Genomic DNA, 21,721 nt, shown 5'->3' on the forward strand with positions numbered 1-21,721 from the left:
AAGCCCCCGGAGTTTACTGGGGGAGTGACATGTTCAGACCTGTGCTTTCAGAAAAGTACATTATTGTATGTGTGGAGGGTAAATTGCAGTGGGGAGAAACTGGAGATTAGGATGCCAGTTTGCAATTATTGCAAATATCTCTTGCTTTCTTTGTGGATTGGGTTGGCATGGCCAACCAGTTCATCCTCTAGTGGCCAGTCTACAGGTAAAAAGCTTCTTCATATTTAGGTGGACTGGTTTTTGGAAAGCAAACACAATCGATCACTGGGTCTGTACTGAAAGTCTTTCCAGCATGGTGCAGCTGTCCAAGAGATTCAAATTCAGTATTCTGCACTGGAACACATTGTAATCCTATTTCATTTGATTGTCACAACGACCATGATTATTGATAACAGAACAGATTGAGAGGTTAAGTGACTTGGGATTTGAAACTATATCTTACAGGATCAAATAGATTTAGAACTAGAAGGGATAGTTGGAGGCCATCCAGCCTAAGAAGAACTGAATTTAAGAGAAATTAAGTGACATGACAAGACCACCAAGATAACAGCTGGGATTCAAACTCAGATTCCTTAAATCTTAATCTAATGCTTTTCCCACTGTGCTATGCTCTCTACTTAGTGTAAACCTAGTATTCTTTCCAGTAAATTCCGTTGAATGAATGGACAATCATTGAAGTTACCTTTGGGTTTTCTCTCCAAGAGATTTTAAGATGAAATTTTTGGTGATTTCTAGTGAAAATGAATGAATAAGATCTTGTCCAGTATTGTGTGATTCTGAGTTTTATAGTCACAGCCTCTTTAGTACCTTTTTTTCAAAGAGTTAAATATTTGTTGTCCTTCAAGCCAGGCATCATTTGAAATTCCACCTTCTTGTATAATTTAAGAGGAATAGGGGACATCAGGCAATTGAAAAGTTATAACATGGAAGCTGTCAAAAGAGACAGCACTTTTAATCTCCTTTACTCTCTCTGCCCCATGGTGCTTACCTTACTTGATTCTGAATACTGGAGCAATATAGAAATATATTATTATTTTTTTTTTTTTGAAAAACCATTTGTACATGTTGTGTAACAGAGTTAAGGTCATAGTGATTACGTTATTTTCCGAATAAACACACAAAATGTAAGTTATAACAGATCAATGGTCAAGTCTGCTGACAAGTCTTTTTTTTTAATATAAATTTATTTATTTTTAATTTTCAACATTCAGTTCCACAAGTTTTTGAGTTCCAGATTTTCACTCCATCTCACCCCCTTCCCCCTACCCCAAGATGACATGCATTCTGAATATCCCTTCCCCTAGTCTGTCCTCTCTTCTGTCTCTCCCCTTTCTCTTATCCCTTTCCCCTTCTATTTTCCTGTAGGGCAGGATGGACTTCTGTACTCCATTTCCTGTATTTCTTATTTCCCAGTAGCATGTGAAAACATTTTTTTTAAACATATGTTTTTAAAACTTTAGGTTTCAAATTTTCTCTCTTCCTCCCTACCCACCCTCATTGAAAAGGCAAGCAACTCAATATAGGTTGTACATGTGCAGTTATACAAAACACTTCCACAGTAGACATGTGAAAAACTAACTCTGTTTCCCTTAATCCTATCCCACCCTCCCATTTATTCTGTTCTTTCTTTTGACCCTGTCCCTCCTCAGAAGTATTTGCTTCTGATTACCCCTTTTTCCAGTCTGCCCTCCTCTCTATCATCCCCCGGCTATCTTGTCCCCTTCTCCCCCTGTTATGCTGTAGGGTGAGACAGATTTCCGTACCCAATTGAATGTGTATGTTATTCCCTCCTTAAGTCAAATCCTATGAGAATAAGATTCACTCATTCCCTCTCATCTTCCCCCGTTTCCCCTCCACTCTAAGAGAATTTTCTTTTTTGTTTTTATTTTTGTGAGATTATTTTCCCCATTCTACCTCTCCCTTTCTTCTTCTCTGAGTATATAATCCTCTCTCATCCCTTAATTTTATTCCCCAGATATGACCCCTTAATCTTCAGCTCACCCTGTGCCCTCTATCTGTCTATATATACATACATATAATTCTTTCCCTCCAACTACCCTAATACTGACAAAGGTCTCATGGGTTATAAATATCATCTTTCCATGTAGGAATGTAAACAGTTTAACCTTATTGAATTCCTTATGATTTCTCATTTCAGTTTGTCTTTTTATGCTCCTTTTCAGTCTTATGTTTGAAAATCAAATTTTCTATTCATCTTTTATCAGTAAGGCTTGAAAGTCCTCTATTTCATTAAATATCCATTTTTTTCCCCTGAAGAATTATACTCAGTTTTGCTGGGTAGATGATTCTTGGTTGTAGTCCTGTCTCCTTTGGCTTCTGGAATATCATATTCTAAGCCCTCCAGTTCTTTAATGTAGAAGCTGCTAAATATTGTGATATCCTGACTGTAGCACCAGATATTTGAATTTTGTCTTTGTGATTGCTTGCAGCATTTTCTTCTTGACCTGGGAGCATTGACATTTGGCTGTCATATTCCTAGGAGTTTTCATTTTGGGATCTCTTTCAGGAGATGATGAGTGGATTCTTTTAATTTCTGGTTCTAGGATATTAGGACAGTTTTTCTTAGTAATTTCTTGAAATATAATGTCTAAGATTTTTTAAAAAATCATCTTTTAGGTAGTCCAGTAATTGCTAAATTTATCTCTCCTGGATCTGTTTTCCAGGTCAGTTGTTTTTTCCAATGAGATAATTAACATTTTTTTCCTGTTTTTTCATTCTTTTGGATTTTGTTCTGTTGTTTCTTGATGTCGCATGAAGCCATTAACTTCTGCTTGTCCAATTCTAATTTATAATGAATTACTTTCTTCAGTGAGCTTTCATACCTTTTTTATTTGGCCAGTTCTGCTTTTTAAGGAGTTCCTTTCTTCAGTGAATTTTTGTACATCTTTTCCCATGTGGCCAATTTTGCTTTTTAAGGAGTTCTTCTCTTCAGTGGATTTTTGTGCCTCTCTCACCATTTGGCCCATTCTGTTTTTTAAAGGTGTTATTTATTTTTTGTACCTCCTTTACCAAGCTGTTGACTCTTTTTTCATGATTTTTGTTTGTTACTCTCCTGTCTTTCCCCAATTTTTTCTCTACTTTTCTTATTTGATTTTTAAAATCTTTTTTTGAAATTTTGCCAGTGCCTGAGACCAATTCACCATTTTTCTTTGAGGCTTTAATTATAACTGTCTTGATATTTTTTTTTCTAAAGTTTGTGTTTTGATGTTCCCTGTTGCCATAGTAACTTTCTGTGGTCAGGTTCTGTTTTTGTTTTCTAATTTTCCCAGCCTCTTTCTTGACTTTTAACTTTATGTTAAAGTTAGGCTCTTCTCTCCAGGGTGGAGGAAGCACTATCCCAAGCTTCAGGTTTTTTCATGCTGCTTTTTTCAGAGCTAGTTCTGGAGGTCCTTAAGTTTCTAGTTTTTCCAAGGTGGTATGATCTAAGGAGAGGTGTGGTCACTGCTCTTCTGGCCTGTCTATAACCACTCTTTTCCACCCTAAGACTGTCACAAGATTCCCACTCATGCTAGTGCTCCTCCTTGTCCTGGAACTGAATGTGGACAATGCAACAGAATTCTTTGCCCAGCACTAGTAAAGGGTCACGTATAATCTCTTTCTGATTGGTTGTCTAATTCCCTTACTGTCTGTTGGCTGCCACCCATTCAGTAGCCCCTGATCCCTGCTGCTATCTTGCCCTGGTGGAGCCCGTGCTGGCCTGTGGCTCCACTCTCACCCCAATGAGGCAGACCTTTCTGACAACTTTCTTAGTTGTCTTGGGCTAAGAAATTGTTTTACCCCATCCTTTTGTTGCTTCTGCTGCTCCACAATTCGTTTTGAGGCATTATTTTAAAGTTGTTTGGTGGAGAATTTGGGAGAGCTCAGGCAGGTTCCTACCTTTGTTCCTCCATCTTGGCTCCCCATATGCTGTTATTCTACAACTACTTTCCTAGTATTGGGGCTCCCTTTCTCCCATAATAGAAACAAGAGCTCTTATTGCACATAGCATTTCTTAGCTTTATTATTCATGCAAATAAGACATTTCCAGGATTTGTGGCAGATAGGAGACATTATCTTCTATACCTCTTCTGGGCGTTCTTCATTATTTCTTCAGAACTAGAAGGAAATTTTATTTTATTTTATTTTTACTTTTTGGTGAGGCAGTCAGGGTTAAGTGATTTGCCCAGGGTCACACAGCTAGTGTCAAGTGTCTGAGGTCTGATTTGAACTCAGGTCTTTCTAACTTCAAGGCCAGAACTCTATCCACTGCACCACCTAGCTGCTTCTAGAAGGAAGAATTTGGTTGAAAGGCTTTTAAGATTAAATGAAGCTTTTATCAAGCTTTTAAAAGTGCCTTTTTTTTAAAAAAAAAAAAGTTCTCTTCCTTTAGTAGCCTGTGTATGTTTCCTTACAGTGCCTTTCAAAATCCAATTCTAATTATGTAATCTTTTCTGCTGTACTTGTATAACCCATATGAGCTGCATGTTAAAAAAACAAAAGTACTATTTAACCAAAAAAAAAAAGCAATATAGTAATTTGTCTCCATTTCTTGTATGGTAGTGATCATGAAGAGTGGGGAGCATAGAATTTGGTGAGTAGTCATGGTAACTGCACCACAAACCTACAGAGAAAATACTCTGTGCATTCCGACTACTGTAGTAAATCAAGTGGACATCAAAGACATGAAAGAAACGTGAAAAGGTATCATAATGCTTTATACTGTCATTATCCTCATAAGATTGGATATAGACTGATAATATTACAATTTTTAGTGGTTTAATAGCTAATTATTTCTTTAAAATAAGAAAAATTGAAAAATTTTGAAGCAAAAATATAACACAAAGTAATGGTAATATTTTGGGGATTAATTTTTTATGAATGCTGTATCCTTTTCCTTACAATTACCTTCAACTGAAGGAAGGATGTTTGTATTAACAAACTTCATTGATATTATCATTATTAAAGTATAACACCTTTTTATTCACAAAATAATTTCATTTTTCCTAAATTAAGCTGGATGAAATGCCTGGATAAATTTAAAGGACAGTTATTTCCCTTACCTGGCTTGTCAACCCAATTCATTAACCTAGGTTATCCTTTTAAATTGATTTCTCTACCCATTCTATTCACTGAATACAACCTTTACTTGGATTCTGGATTTGGTTGCTTCTTTGTCTTTCTCTCACACTTGGCTGCCAGCCTCCAGTTATGGATGAATGCCACAGTCAGACACTCTATCCTTGGACAGTCGATATCATTTATGATGACTGGAAGATGGCAAGTTGAATTATGTTGTAGGAAATAGAGGCACCAATCTGCCTAACCCATTGTAATAAAATGTGAAGCCATGAGTTTCTAAATCAACTTTATTCTTCCACCTTTGTTTCTTCTCTGACTTGTTTGCTCCATACTGGTTGTAACAAACTATAGTAGGTTTTTTGTTTTGTTTTGTTTTGGTTTTTTTGTCAGCCAATTTTCCTTTCATTTTTATTGTGCCCTTTACAAGTGAATGCAAACTAATTTTAAAATTGGCCTTGGTAAATTAGATAGACTGTAGGTCACCTTAAAGCAAAATTAAACTTATCTCAAACTTTTTAAGAGTCTTTACTGTACCTATTTTTACTCTTGGTGTATGTGATCAAAAATTTCACATGCAAGGATTTGTTCACAAAAATTATCATCTTAACCATTTTTATTTTTCAGAAGAACGTTCCTCAGTTCTGAACTCCCAAGACCCTATTTCATTGTATATTCAGCATATGTCCATGTGATCCTAAAGGAAGATACCTTCTTGTGGGGTCAGGTCAAATCTGATGTTAGTGCTATATTTTCTACAATGCCTCCTACAATGCACCCTTTTCAGACTTGGTACCACATGTGGCCTCAGTTGGGTCTCCAGGTTTCTTCTTACTAAGAATTGTTGGTCTTTAGTTTTTATTATATTTCTGTATTTCAAGAAATATTTATAAAATGAGTATATTCCCATACTTAACAAATGATAGAAAGTGCTAGCTCTGCTAAGTTTTTCATTTCGGGGCGGGGTGGGCTAGGTAGGGCATAAGGGATTTATTTTTTTTTTTTGGTCTGGAAAAGCCATAACAACAGTTGGTGTACTTTTGGACATAGCTCTTTTTTATTTTGTTATTTCAAGATCTTATGAGAAAAAAAGACTGAAGCAATAATGATAAACTATATTAGGAATCAAAGAAAAAAGTAGAAAAAATTCTGTAAAACAAGTTGGAGAAAGTATTATGTGTGTGTTTATTCAATTATTTTTGGGTACTTTGAACCAGAGGAGACACTAAATAACACTGAGTTTCTGGCAGTGAGAGTACAGGGAGCAGGAAGATTTCATTTTGATTTTTATTCTGTACTTGAATAACAAGTGAAATGTGCATTTATATATTTAAAAATAAAATTATGTGAAATTTCAAATTTCTTTTATGAACAGCTTGCTTTGCCTCATAAATACTTAACTGATTTCATTTTAAGTACATAAATTCAGTATATAACTTTCAAAGCTGTCCTGCATGTGGATTCCTTCTGATCTTCCTTTTGTTCATCAAAACAATGCTTCTTCCCTTCCTTCTCTTTCTTTTAGGGGGAGGGAGCAACTCCATCACTACTTTCTCTTTGCTGAAAACAAACCCCTAAGAATGTGTGAAATCAAACAAAACAAACTGCACATTGGCTGAGTCTGAAAATGTGTCTTAGTAGGAAACCTTCAAAAAAACTATGGAGAGTAGTCTGGCATCCATTAGGATTTTGAAAAATTGTCATTGGATGACAAGGTCAGCGAAATAGCCAATGGGGAAAAAAAGACAAATCTGTGAAGGTGAGATAGCCCAGGGATTTAGGGTTAGCTATCAGATGGTTTGGGCAAAGTCGTAAATTAGAAAGTATAAATGTGCTAAAAGTTATCTCTTCCAGTTAACTTTGGAGGAGTAATTGGATTTACACTCCACAGTTTAGGATGGCCCTTTGTTAGCCTCCTGTATTTCTGAGATGTTCCCTGTTCTTCCTCCTATTCAGGAAGCTTCAGCAGGTTAGTGTATTATTTAGATACCAGACTAATACCTCCATCCCTGCCCAGTGTGCTCCATGATAGGAATTCCTTTTGAAAAGAAGGTGATAGAAGAAGATCAATAAAAGAAGGGCTTCGGTAATAAAAACTATATTCTATATTAGCCATTGGTAATCATTGATATGATGGAATTTATTTTTAAGGAATGGTAGAATTATTGTTAGCACCATGCTGAAATAATTTCATAGTCTGGTTAATGAAAATGTCTTTGGGGAAAATTTCTTCCCTATAGAGATTTTTATGTTTGTTTACAGAGGAAAAGGTGGTTGGTATCACATTTAAAAGTAACCAGTCAAGAGAATCATATTAGTCCACTACAATGCAATTTGTATTTTATGAATAGTAAAAAAATGCCCATTTTATTATCCATGAATATATTAGACTGCTTAAAGTATATGCAAAAATTCAGTGATGTATGTGTCTTGAGCCTTGAATGATTCAATTACCCTACTGACACTATTTTTAAAATTCCAAAGCAATTCTTAACTGTGCTTTAGAAATGAATCAAGTAATTTGCCTCCAGAAATATTTTTGTGTGCCAGGAAGACAAATAAGCACACTTATGTGAAATGAGATTATACTTGCTTCAGTCAGTAGAATCATGGGGTTACAGATGATCATCTGGTCTCGGAATTCTTCCAGTAACATAAAAGTCAGTACTTTATTAACCAGACCATTCTATTTTTGGATGGCTATAAAGTTTTTTGTTTTAATTTTTATTTAGCATATTTCTGATGGGCTTTTGGCACAGAAAAATGAAGAAAAATATAGCCTTAATTACTCTTTTGAAAAAGCACACTTCATTGATGCCTTTTATATTTCCATCTTAGTTATTTCTGGAAAAAAGATATCCCTACACCTGCCACTGTAGATTGTAGATGAAATGCTAGGAATAGCTCCCTCTACGATGAGTATATATAATTATATATACAATAGTCTACCCTAGTAGTTCTCCTTGCTGTTCTGCCCTGGGAGAAGGAATGGTTTGAATTTCTCTCTTCTCCAAGATAATGATTTCTCAGTTACTTGAAAGTTAATCTTAATTTAGATCTTTTCATTTACACCGTTGTAGTTCTTGGGCAAAATTTTCTTTCATTTCTGCTTATTTCCTCTGCATCAGTTCATAGGATCATAGATTTAGAGCTGAAAAGTATTTCTCTCTCTCTCTCTCTCTCTCTCTCTCTCTCTCTCTCTCTCTCTCTCTCTCTCTCTCTCTCTCTCTCTCTCTCTCTCTCTCTCTCTCCCTCCCTCCCTCCCTCTCCCTCTCCCCCTCCTCCCTCCCTCCCTCCCCCTCCCCCCTTCCCTTCCAAGCATATGTAAGGGTTAGTGACTTCTGGGTGTACTTCTACATTGATTTCTCAGACATTTACAGCCCTTAAAGCAGTTGTTTTCCTTTTTTGTCAGTGTGATAAGTGTGAAGCAGAACGGCAGAGTTGATTTAGTATGCATCTGTTTCTCTAATTATTACTAATTTTAAGCATTTTTTATATTGTTATAGATTGCTTACATTTCTTCCTTTGAAAACTGCCTATTCACATCCTTTGACCATTTATTTTGCATAATTTCAGTGGCTGTCCAGAATAGTTGGCTCATTTAACAGCTCCAACCAACACTAAATTAGTATGCCTGTCTTCTTACAGCCCTTCCTTCCAATATTGAAGATTCTCATTTTTGTTGTCTTTGCTAAATTGTAGGATGTGTCATGAAACCTCCATTGTTTTCTTTTAAATAAGCTGTTATTGGTGTTGTTTCTTAAATCATCATGGTTATCCCCAGTATCTTCTCCTTTTCCCCCTCCCACAGAGCTGTGTTACATAACAAATAATATTTTTAAGAGAAAAAAAGTGTAACTGAAAAGATACATTGAAAAAGTCCTAAAACATGCAATGTGTATAAACCTGTTGACTTTGAACCTCCATGTGTTGAATGTCTTTTCATATCTCTTCTAGTCATGCTTGATCTTTATAATTTTTTTATTTTTTGGTATGGGATTGTTCTATTTACATTCTTGTAGTTTTGTATATTTTCATCACTCTTCTGACTTCACTCTTGAGTCACTTCATATAGATCTTTCCATGTTCCTCTGCATTCCTCATTTGCATTACTGTGCAGTAATAGTCCATTACATTCATGTGCCACAATTTGTTTAGCTGTTCCCCGAGCGGTAGGTAACTACTTTGTTTCCAGTTCTTTGCTATCCCAAAAAGTGCTATTATAGATATTTTGGTGTATTATGGGGACTTTCTTAAAGCTTCCTTGAGTCATAAACCCAGTTATGCACTCTCTGGTTCAAAGGGTATGACATCTTTTGTTGTTTGGTCATTTTAGTTATGCCCCACTCTTCGTGACTCTGTTTTGGTGTTTTCTTGGCAAAGATACTGGAGTGGTCTACCATTTCCTTCAGTAGTTCATTTTTATAGACGAGGAACTGAGGCAAATAGGGTTAGATGACTTGCCCAGGGTTACACAGCTACTAAGTGTCTCAGGCTAGATTTCAACTCAGGAAGACTGATCTTCCTAATTCCAAGCCCAGTGCCCTGTCCACTGTACCATCTAGCTGCCATTGACATCTTAGTCACTTTATTTAAATAATTCCAAGTTGCTTTCCAAAATGGTTGCATTGGTTTATAGCCCCATCAATAATGCACTCATGTGCTTCTGTCTTTCCTCAATCCCATCAGCATTGACTGTTCCTATCTTTTGTTGTCTTTGTCAGTTTGTAGGGTTTGATTGAAACTGTGGGAATGTTTTGTATTTCTCCTATTAGTGATTAATAGTTTGCAAATGTTTTTGAGACCTATTTTTTTACATCCTTTGAGCTACAGCCTTACCCATTGGGAAATGGCAGTTGCTCATGGAGAGAGAGAGAGAGAGAGAGAGAGAGAGAGAGAGAGAGAGAGAGAGAGAGAGAGAGAGAGAGAGAGAGAGAGAGAGTGTGTGTGTGTGTTGGATACCAAATCTTTATTCTTTATCAGAGAGATTCAGTACTAAGATTTTTTCCCATATGAATGCTTCCCTTATCCTAGGTGCATTAATTTTGTCTGTGCAGAAGCTTTTCAATTTCATGTAATCAAAGTTACCAGTTTTTTCTTTTGTGATTGCCTCTATTCTTTCTTTAGTTAAGAATACATCTAACCACAGATATGAGAAGTATATGATTTGTTTCATTTCTAATTTTTTAATAATATGATCTTTAATATTTAGGTCACATGGAATGTAGTGTAAAGTATTGGTCTGATCCTAATTTCTGCTAGACTGCTTAACTTTTTTTTATTGTGAGACAGTTGTGATTAAGTGACTTGCCCAGAGTCACACAGCTAGTAAGTGTTATTTATCGAGGCCAGATTTGAACTCAGTTCCTCCTGACTCCAAGGCTGGAGCTCTATCCCCTGTGCCACCTAGCTGCCCCGGCTGCTTAACATTTTTACCAGAAGTTTTGTCAAATAGTGCATATTTAACCCATTAGGTGGATTCTTGGGGTATGTTAAACATTAAGCCACTTTTTGTTCAGTTGCTTCTGTATATTGTATATCTGGTCCATTCTCTGATTGACTTTTTATTTAAAGTTAATTTTATCTTTTTCAAGTGTTTCAAATCTCCCTCTTCCTCCCTCCTCTTCATTGGAAAAGAGCAAAACCCTCACAACATGCCTTGAGTAAGGCATTGTATCTCTTATGCCAGTTTTTTAATTCTCTTGCCACTTCTTTCTTGTATAGCTCTCAATTTATTTTTCGGTTTTCTCTAGCTTTTTCATTTATAAAATCATTTTAGCTTGTTTTTTTATACTCTTACTCTCCTAGGAATTCTTTTGAGCTTGTGCCTAAATTAGTTTTTCTTTGAGGCTTTGCTTGTAGATGTTTTGGAGGCATTTTTTTCTAAGTTTGTTTTTTGAACATCTGTGTCACCATACTAGCTCTTTATGTTGGTATTATTTTTTGTTTATTCTTCCAACCCTCCTGACTTTGGATTTTGTGCCAGTCACACACTTAGGCAGGCAATGTCTGAGCAATGCTTGTTCCTGTTGTATAACTTGTTGGGTTCTGCTATAGCTTTCCACAGGTCAGGCTGAGGAATCTTCAAGATTTCAGAGCTTCAAGAACAGTCTATTCCAGAAATCAGCTAAGTTCCTGCAAGTCTTGCATTTGTGTCTTAGCAACGCAACTGTGGGCTTGTCTGGTTGGAGCTCCATAGATAACTGTTCAACCTAGCCACTATTAGCCAGGTGGAAAGCTCTGTATATTGAGAGTGACAGAAGTACAGATTCACCTTTGGTTTGGGTTCAGCCCTTGTTTTTCTACTGTAGGTTTCTGATGGGGGTTGGTTCTGTGACCTGGCTCTTTTCACAGTGTCCAGGTCACGCAGCTGCTGCTTGCTTTAGTATAGTCAGTTCTACTATAATGTGACATATGCTATTCTAAAAATCACCTCACTGTGCAGAATCACTCTATAAAAACTCCGTGACTTATGGGGAAAATGGGGTTAAAGGTGCAACACTAAAAATACCGTTAATGACACACCAGAAAAGGATGGGAAGCAAAATACGTGAATTCTCCCAGTAGTCGACAGTGTCTGCAATGTAGGGCTGCTGTTTGCCCTGGACCTCAGTTTTAGGTTGGCAAAATCAGTTGCTTTGGGTGAGAGTATCAAGCCATGGTGGGCAGTCCTGATTGGGACTTTCTGGAGCAGTTGTGGGAGTTCAACTATAGTACTCCCTTCTAGGTTGATCTTGATCTCTCTTTTATAACTAGTACCAAATCTTTTTCATGATTTTTACTTTGTAGTTTAGTTTGAGATCTGGTATTGTGGCAGGGATTCTTTTTTTTGGAGGGGGGGTAGTCCTTTGTCACCTCTCATTTTCTGTAAGTACTATAGTTATCTACTATCTCTTTTCTTTAGTCTAGCTTTTGAACTCTTCACAGGAAGTAGAAGAATGAATTCTGAAGATACTCTAGCTTATTAAATTGGAAATGCAGTTTTTTTGGTAGGAAAAAAATCAACTTTACCTTGAACAATGTTTTGGTTTTTAGTAAAATGTACATTTTTTTTAATAAGTGGCAAAGATAAAAATGTTGTACTACTAATTTGAAGCACATTGGTAAAAAAATCTGGGTTAGTTTTTTTTTTGTTTGTTTGCTTTGGTTTTTGTATTTTGAAATTGATCAACCTAGGAATAGGAAAGGAAGGTTTTATGTACAGAAGCTGGAATCCTAATTTACTAGTTTTAGAGCTCATCATAGAGCATCATATTTTAGTTCTATATTATTGATTAATGTTATTCGTTTTCTACAGGGATCCCCATTCCCCAAGAAAGTAAAGATAAGGAGAAAAAATTGCCATTGCTTTTCATGCGTAAATTGGACTAGATCAGGGATTCTTGACCTTGTTTGTATCATGGACCTTTTGTAGTCATGTGTTGCCTACAGACTCCTTTTCAATAATGTTTTTTAAATGCATAAAACAAAATAATGAATTATGTAGGATGACAAAGGAAACAAGTTATGCTAAAATAGAGTTAAACACACACACAATCTCAGATTAAGAACTTTTGGACTTGAAAGTCTCTTCTGACTTTGAAATTTTGTGTTTCTGGAGACTTAACACTTCTGTGTCCTTGGGGAAGTCAGTTATCTGGGGACTTTATTTCCTTATGTGTACAAAGAAGACCTTAGACCAGATGATCTGAGGTGCTTTCTGGCTGTATTTCTAACTAGTTGTTGGCAGCCATCTTATTTTTACCAAATATTCATTATTGTCTGTGGATCTTACTGATAATTTTTTTTGCAGTTTAAAAAGTGGATCATGGTACACATGTCAAAAGATGGCAAGATCACGGTCCAGATCACCTAGGTGGAAACAGAGGTAAATGTTTCCTTCTTTATGAAATTTAGTGTTTGTTTAGTTATGGTTGTGATGTATTATAACTTAAGTAGGCTGGTAATGGTAAAATCCTGTTTGAATGAATATACAGACTATCGTAATGAAATTTGCTAATATTAAGGAGTTACATGTTTAGATATCATTTCTGACCTGTGAGACATGAAATTTGGGTGTGATAGCCTTTTAGTATTGAATTAAGAAGTGAAAAGTGCTATAAACACCATCGAGGAAAGTGAGAAAAATGTATGATATGTATTGGCCTATTTTGATGAGTTGTTTGATTCTTTCTTTCTCAAAAAAACCCCCAAACAACAGACTGGAACGTTTGAAATGGGAAAGAGTGGGAGGGCACTGCATTTGGAAGCAGAGGCCTGGGTTAAAATTCTGGCTTTACTACCCTAACTATCCGTGTGAACTTGGACAAGTCACTCTTTTCAGCACTTGTTTCTTTCTCTGGGGGACTAGCTCTTTTAATGAGGGAAATAACATGCAAATAACTATGTAGATACAAGGTAGATAACAGAATATTAATTGGAGGTAATCAGAAAAGGAAGGCAATAGTATTGAGGGGTCCTGAGAATGGTCTCTTGTAACAGGTAAGATTTTAGCTGAGACTTGAGGAAAGCAGGAGACAAATGAGGAGGGAAGAGCATTCTGTACTTGGGAGGTAGTCAGTGAATATTTTGTGAAAATAGCAGCAGGAAGACCAGTGTTGCTGGATCATAGAGTATGTGGAAGGAGATGATAAGACGGGAAAGACAGAAAGGGGCCTTCTTCTGAAGAGCTTAAAAAGCAAAACATGATTTTATATTTGATTTTGGAGGTAATAGGGATGGAGTTTATTGAAGGGGCAAGGAATGACCTGTGCTTTAGGAAGACCACTAAAAACATTGAAATTAATGGATTTTTGTACTATTGCATTATAGGTAGAAATTTCATAACTAGGTCAAGAGAGCACCATTACTATGAGGTATCTGCTGGGAAGTAGAAATTAACTTTACTCTGCAGAATATTTCATTTTAATAGGAGCTTTTTTTATACTTAAGTCAATGTGGGAGGATCAAAAGTTCAGAAGCTAAGAGTTTTGATTAAATTAATAACCACTTTAGCCACTTTTCTTTGTATAACATGGGGTATGAACTGCTGAGATCAGTTAAAACAGTTACTGTTTTGTAGTTCAGGACCAGTTTTTCACTGTGGAAGGTAGCATCAATAAGAGAAGGGATGCATAGTAATGTTGTTAGAGCTAGAGAAATCTTTAAGCATGACTTCCCCCCCCCTTTTTTTTTTTTGCTGTTTGGTGAGGCAGTGGGGTTAAGTGACTTGCCCAGGGTAACACAGCTAGTGTCAAGTGTCTGAGGTTGGATTTGAACTCAGGTCCTCCTGATTCCAAGTCCAGAGCTCTATCCACTGTGCCACCTAGCTGCCCACTTCAAGCATCACTTTGTCCAACACCTTCACTACGTACTTTAGAATTCAGACTCAGGGCAATTAAGTGACTTTGCAGTAGTCACAGCTAATTGGTGTGAAAGCTAGAGCATGAACCCAATATTCTTTCCATTGTGCCCTGCTACCTTCTCTGGGAAAATTTGTAGTGCTCACTAAACATCAATAATTTTTTAAAATTAAATTTTTTTCATGTAACCAAAGAAAAAAATTTCTTTCCCCCATGTGGGAGGGAATGGAGGAGAGATGAAAAAGCCAAATATACAAATATACAAAGTCAAGAAAAACAAATTTCTGCATTGGCTGTGTCCAAAAAATGTATAAATGGATCCATCCTTGGAAGAATGTACAGCTTTCAAAATAGAAAGTATTCTGAGAAGTGATCCTGTTTAATCTTCTGTTCAGTGTAAGAATACCTTCTTCACAGTTATTTGGTATAGTTATACTATCCCTTATTCAACACTTTTCTTACCCTGACTATAGAAATTTATGGATACTTTTTTGAAGTTAATTCTGTGAATATGCTCACATTGTTGGCTATAATCTTGCTGTCTTGAGTATTTTAAAGTCAATTTCACTTCCCACTTGGTCCTAACATTCTCAAATAGCGTATTCAGTAATCAGCAGGTTGGAATAAAGACTCACAGTTGAAAACAGAAGATGTTCACTTAAAGTGGCATTTAAAAATAGAATATAAATTTATCAAAATAGAGTTGAGGCATAGTGTCAAGAAAACTTCAGAAAAAGGAAATAAGTTAGAGAGATAATTTATGGGAAGGCTTTGCCTTAATATAGAGGCTTCTTAAAAATCAGCACACAGTCTTCCACTTTCAGGAGCCAAGATGATGGAGTAAGAAATAAGTTGCTCTCATCCTCCCTTATTGACTTCTGAAAGCCCAGAAAATATTGCCCCAGGAAAAACCCTGGAACGGCTGAAAGATGGGGTGTAGCAGTCTGGTAAATCAGAAAGCTTGGGGGATTAACGGGAAAGGCCATTTTCACTCTAGGGGAGAGGGAGCAGTACAGAATGGGAGGCATCCCAGCAAGTCCTCAGCATACCATGGGGAGATCCTGAGTCTCAGGGTGGTGGAGTAGGCAAGTGCCAACACCACAACCCCCAGGTACCTGAGGACAGGCAGGAGAACTGGTAGACATGAGCTCAGAAAACCACCACGTACGATGGTGTTCTCCAGCAGTCAGATGTCCTAGTACCTCAGCACAACTCCAGGAGGCAGAGTTCCGGGCTGACAGATATCCTCCAGCAGCCAAACATACAAGTGTGAGGCCTGGGTGTGCAGGCATCCCCCAGGGGCCAGACTCCCCACCCCTACCCTAAGAGCTCCAGTGTTGTTGACAGCAGCCCAGCAACAGTTAAGCTGCCAGAACCCTAAAGCTTCCAACTGCCAGCACCTGAGGACCCAGCACACAAAGCCAGTGACCAGTTCTTGGGTTCCCAGTACAACAAGCTTGGGTCAGTACCTCCTGCGCTCCAGCAGGAGAGTTCGACTTTTTTTTAAAAGTCAGAAAGTAGGCAAACACCCTGAGCAAAAAGCAGAAACGGACAATGACCATAGATTCTTATTATGGGGACATAGAAGATCAAGGCACAAATTCAGAAGAGGACAACATTGTCCATATACTCACATCTGAAACCTTAAAGGGGAGTATGAACTGGTCTCAAGCCCAAAAAACCTTCTTGGAAGAGCACAAGAAGGATTTTAAAAGTCAGGTAAGAGAGGTAGAAGAAAAATTAGGAAAAGAAATGAGAGGTGTGCAAGAGAGTCAATAGCTTGGAAAAGGAAGGACAAAAATTAACTATAGAAAACAAGTCCTTAAAAAGTACAGTTGGCCAAATGGAAAAAAAGTACACAGAAGAAAACAACTCCTTAAGTAGAATTGGCCAAATGGAAAAGGAGGTACAAAAACTCACTGAAGAGAAAAACTCCTTAAAAAGTAAAATGGGCCAAATGGAAAAGGAGGTACAAAATCTAATACAAGAAAACAATTCATTAAAAATTAAAATTGGGCAAGTGGAAGCTGATGACTCTATGAGACATCAAGAATCAGTCAAACAGAAACAAAAGAATGAAAAAAAAAGTAAATATAAAAAAAATCAGCCCACAAAAATACCTCACCTGTCTTTTTGACTGCATTGGTCTACTTAGAGGAGTGGACTTATGTAGGATATAACCTGAATAAATACAAAAATACATTTTGTGTGTATGTGTATGAGTGCTCAGTGTTCACTTATTTAAAAATTGGGCATATATCACCACTGGCAAAAAGTACTTGTATGTATATGTATATTTTTATGGAATTTGAGGAGGCATAAGATTATTTAAGGGAAGGTTGGGAGTATATAATCAAGTAATTATAAATTCTAATTTTGAAAATCATCAGCTTTGTCTACAGTAGCTTAAATTCACAGAGTTGATTTCAGATGCTTATGAAAGAGTCAAAAACATGTGAGGCTTTGTTCTAATTCTCTTAAAATAGAATCACCTTTTCTGTTTTTGTTTTTAAATACAGGTCTTTATCACCAGAGTTTAGGAATCCTGAACACTATAGACAGAGGTATCTCCATGGCAATTATGACTATGAATACAAAGGGTTTAGGAAGGATCCCAGAAGGACCATGCCTTGGAGAATGGACAGTGAGAAATATGAACAAAGTGACCCAAGGATCTCCTCTCATGGAAATATACATCACAGAATTTATGATCACAGGTCACCTTCCCCAAATGGAAGGAGGAATTCTTTAGAAGATAGTTACAGTTATAAACCTCACCGGGGATATTCACCAGAAAGGAGTGATAGTAGTCGAAAATTTCATTATTTTCCCAAATACTCAGATGCACCACCCTACAAAGAACATGAATGGTATTATTCTTCACAAAAAATACAAGGAAGGTATGTGCCTGATGATGCCAGATTTACTGGAATTGGAAAAGAAGTGAAGCCTTTTCATAGATCGGCAGACTCTTTTAAATTTGAAGGAAAGTGGCATGAAGATGACCTGAGGTACCAGAGGATACAGGAAGACAAATATGCTCAGTCACCTCGTAGAGGTCTTGAAGAACTTGTGACAAGGAGCTCTTTTCAGAAGAGGTACAGGAAAACATTAAACCTGGGTAATGTAGTGTAAAGCTTCCAGCGAAAAATAGCTTTTTACATTATAGTTGAAGAGAACTACCTTGAAAGGCTTTTGTCTAAAACATTTTTAAAAATTGTAATTTTGTTATGGGCTTTTGGGAGTTTTGAAGTATTTATCTTTAAGGTAAATCATGTTGATGGCTAGAATATTTTTTAAAAGGATTATTATTTTTCTTTTTACTTTGTGCCTCTCTGCACACACAGGCTTGTGGATTATAGGTTAACTTCTGCATTCTGCTTTTAAGGCCATTCTGTACAACATTCTACACATATAAATTCTCACTTTCTTCTCCCTAGTGCAAGTGTAAACTGCTTTATGTCAACACAGGTATCCTGAGGATGGTGATTTCAGAGAATATGGACATACGTCAAAAAGAACTAAAGACATGGAAAGATATGAAAACAGAGAGCCATCCAGGAATCCTAAATGGAAGCCAGAACACTCTTTCCCATCTTACCAAGAGAAGAAAGGACAAAGGAGTGTTGAACCTCAGATCTATCGATCTGCAGAAAGGGAGTACCTAGAGGATAGTTCGTTAGCAAAGATGTCCTATGGCTATCGACACAAACATTATAAGCATTCAGATGAAGAACAGTCTTTTTCTAATGGAAGAACACACAAGTATTCCAAGGAAGAAGAAAGAAAATACAGTTCTCCAAAGGGTTCTCTAAATAGAGAGTTAGATTGTTTTAGTAGTAGTGGAAGAGTGAGAGAGACTGAGGAAGGGAACATTGATATTTTAAAATATCCTAAGAAGGCCTGTAGTGCCTGTGCTAATCCTTATAAAAATGATATTGATATGAGACTCTTCAACAACAAACTGAAGGAAAGAGTAAAGAAAGAAATTGATTTGAAAAAAGAGCAAGATTTTTCCAGTAGCCATCATGATACAAGTCACAGACCTCCAGATAGGAAATCTTCAAATGTCAGTCTGAAGAAGAAATTGCTTACAGTTAAAGTGGATATGAAGAAGACAATAGATAAGTACAGGTATTTATCTTTTCTCTGCTTTTCTTTGAGGTCTACTAAAAATTTTTGCTTGATCTTTACTTTTGGCTTATAAAAATCTAGAAGCATATCAAAGTGGAAGAGCAGATCTTAATTTTTCAAAAAGTCCTGTAAAAATGGTGGTACTCATCAGTGACAAGTACATATCAGTTTCTAAAAACAATGTAAGTTTTGCTGATGCCACAACTCTTTGTGTCCTTTGTTAGAACCTTCTTAATTACAGGTAAAGGTAAAGATGTTAAAGGCGTCATAAGATTCCTTCCTGGATATTCAAGAAAAAAAAACATTGCAAATACATCTTACAAGTATGTCAAGTATCCATGAAAATAATTTTTATCTGAGTTAGTGGGTTGAGGAGAGAGGAAGAATTGGGTTCAGTTTGTGGGTATTAGAGAGGTGGGTGACATTTTGCTCAATCAGAGAAGGGGAGATGTAAAGAAATTAGTTCTGGAGTGGGCCTGAAATTTTATATATCTTGAAAAAAGCTGGCATGATGGACACTATTCTTTTTACCCAGAGAGTGCCAAGGAATAGGCTTTTTAAGGGCTTAAGTGGGGCTAGATAAGCTTTTTTATTATCACGCCCCTCCCCCCACCTTACCAACCCCTCCTCAAATAACAGCAACAGCAAACATTTAAACCAAAAAGATTCTCTCCAGGGCTAGCAAATGACTACAGTGGGAGAAAAAAGATTGTTAAGTTATTCCTTTGGACTTCATACTTACTCTTACTTAGCCCGAAAGAACTAAATTAGATTTACTTTCAGGCTCAGCCTTAAGTCAAAAGGGATTTTAATTTAATTAAATATTAGGGCCTAATTGCTCAAAGAATGCTGACAAATGCTAGAAATGGATTTGGTCTTTGATTCATTTGATCTTTCTTGATCAATTAGATATAAAAGGTGTAAAATAGTAATGTTAATTGGGATAACATGTGGACTAAATCACCCATCAAGTGACTGATGAAAGATTTTTGCAATAGGGGAAAATCAACTCTGAGAGTATTTATTAACATGCTTGAATTAGGGAAGGGAGGAGCCTTCATTCTGTGAGGAAAGGGCCTCGGCAAAGTTAGACCAAAATACAGAACACTGCTTTAAAACGTTTTAAGATTAGCTTTGAAAACATCGAAAGGGTAAATAGTAGTCCCGTTCACCTTTAAATGAATGGGAACAAATACAACAGGGCAGGGTGAGAAAAGGAGAGCAGAAAAATAATTTTTTATGCATGGCTGCTTGTTGGCAGCTTTGTTCTGTTTATAAATTTATCTTTTAAAAATACAGTGTGGTTGAGTTTATTTTAAAGAATCCTTTTCAAGACGAATCTTTAAGGGAGATGTCATTCTTTCTGGATATTTCTGGATCTTCTGTCAACTCTTCCCTTTTCCATTTACCTATTGTTGAAATCTTCTCCTAATTTGCATGAAGTCACTTTTTGTGTGATTACATGTCAATATATAAGCAGGCATTCTCTTAACGATTAAAAGAGATAGAAAAATGGTCAGCTACTAAAAGCATTTGAATTGATTTTAATACCCTTGACATTAGCTCCTTTCTCCCTATTTCCTTAAAGAAATTTTGTTTGTATAAAAAGGAAAATAATAAAAATTTTTTACTATCCTTATCCTTTATTAAAATGTGCCTGGCCTAATTATTTTTGGTACTAAGTAAATATCAGATGAAATTAAGTATGGTATTTATATTTTGTTTGCTTATTATTCAAATTATAATATCCCAGAAGGTATATTAGTGAAAAAAGCTAATTTCAGCTAATGGGGGGTCAGGGAGGAAGAGTAGAGGTGGTCACTGGCAGGGGGCTTATATTAGAACCAATGCTTTTGACTGTATTTTAGTCTTTGAGATATTTGTTTGTCTTGCTTGAATACTAATTATACACCCTAAAATTAGCAGTTTTGTGTTGTTTTGTGTGAATGTTAATTTTAGATTTGCTTTAAATCTACTAAGTATTAACGTCTTCTAATTTAGAGTAGGCAGGATGCAAAGCATAATATGTACTTCATTTAGTAAGAATAAGACACCCTCATACATGCTGCATCTCTAAAATATGATCTTGGAAAGGGAAAATCTACAGGTATGTACTTAAAAGTAATACCATTTATAGCTTATCCTGTTTCTTGTTTTATAGAAGGCAGCTTTGGGCAGTTTGTTGAGATGAGTCAATTATCACCAGATTTAATGATCACCTACTGTGTTTCAGGCCCTGTGCAAGTTGGAAAGAATCCGAAAAATGAAACAGTCCCTGCTCTCAAAGAGCTTATATTCAAATAGGGAAATGAGGTGTGTGTGTGTGTGTGTGTGTGTGTGTGTGTGTATGTGTATGTGTATGTGTGTATGTATGTACATGTACGTACATGTACACACACCCCAGATGTAAGAGAATAAACAGAAATAAATAGAAGGCACAGAAGAGAGCGTTACTTCAGGTAATCAGGAAAGACTTTACGTAGAAGATGGTACCTTAGTAGAATGGATCACTGGTGGTTACATGACAGTAGAGGAAGCCAGGAGGATAAAAGAAGTGGGAGAGAAAAATCTGGGAGGATGGGGTTGTTTATTCACTCTGGAATGGGTTGGATACCTATTGGGTATTGTGTAGAGTAAGTTGAGATGTATGGGTTGAGATAGTGGGAGGGAGGAGGGATTGGGGATAATTTCCCTTCTACGTAGCCCAAAGTAGTAGAGTAAGAAGAACAGAGAGTGGAAGTTCATTAGCCATAGAAGTGGAGAATGGGAGATGAACAAGAATGTTTACAGTCTCCTAGGAGTTGTTGTTAGCTGGCAAGAAGGGTTGTGGGCATGGGTCACTCTGCCTGTTCCTCTTTGGGTCTGGCTAAATCGAGAGAAATGCCATAGCATCTCCCTGATTGGCAAAGAGTGCGCCTCAGGCCTCTGGCCTGGGTTGCCCTGCCTGCTGCTTCTCCTCAATATGGTATTATTTATTACAAAAGATAAAAGCAGAAGAAAGTTACGTGCAGATCAGATTTAATTATTGCTATGTTTGCTTTTTTACCAAGTTATTTCCTTTATGAGTTTTTTATGAACATTAGATTTAAAAGGAGTAAGTTGTGCTGAAGGATAACAGGTTTATTCTTGGAAGGGTTCCAGGTTGCTTTTACCATGGCAGCCTTAATGTG

The 21,721-nt window shown here is 36.7% G+C and overlaps 1 protein-coding gene across 6 annotated transcripts in view; it reads left to right on the forward strand.

The window, feature by feature from the left end:
* The window catches only part of BCLAF3 (BCLAF1 and THRAP3 family member 3), a 103,125-nt gene that overhangs the window by 10,648 nt on the left and 70,756 nt on the right, over nucleotides 1-21,721 (forward strand). For all 6 annotated transcript variants that reach the window (XM_020989924.2, XM_020989922.2, XM_020989921.2 and 3 more), the window contains exons 3-5: nucleotides 12,869-12,943; nucleotides 16,937-17,515; nucleotides 17,889-18,551. In XM_020989924.2, the coding sequence (XP_020845583.1) occupies nucleotides 12,869-12,943; nucleotides 16,937-17,515; nucleotides 17,889-18,551 (1,317 nt within the window). The remainder of the gene's footprint in view (nucleotides 1-12,868; nucleotides 12,944-16,936; nucleotides 17,516-17,888; nucleotides 18,552-21,721) is intronic.

This window comes from Phascolarctos cinereus, unplaced genomic scaffold (genome assembly GCF_003287225.1).
Source record: "Phascolarctos cinereus isolate Bilbo 61053 unplaced genomic scaffold, phaCin_HiC Scaffold_726;HRSCAF=1367, whole genome shotgun sequence".
Taxonomy (NCBI): domain Eukaryota; kingdom Metazoa; phylum Chordata; class Mammalia; order Diprotodontia; family Phascolarctidae; genus Phascolarctos; species Phascolarctos cinereus.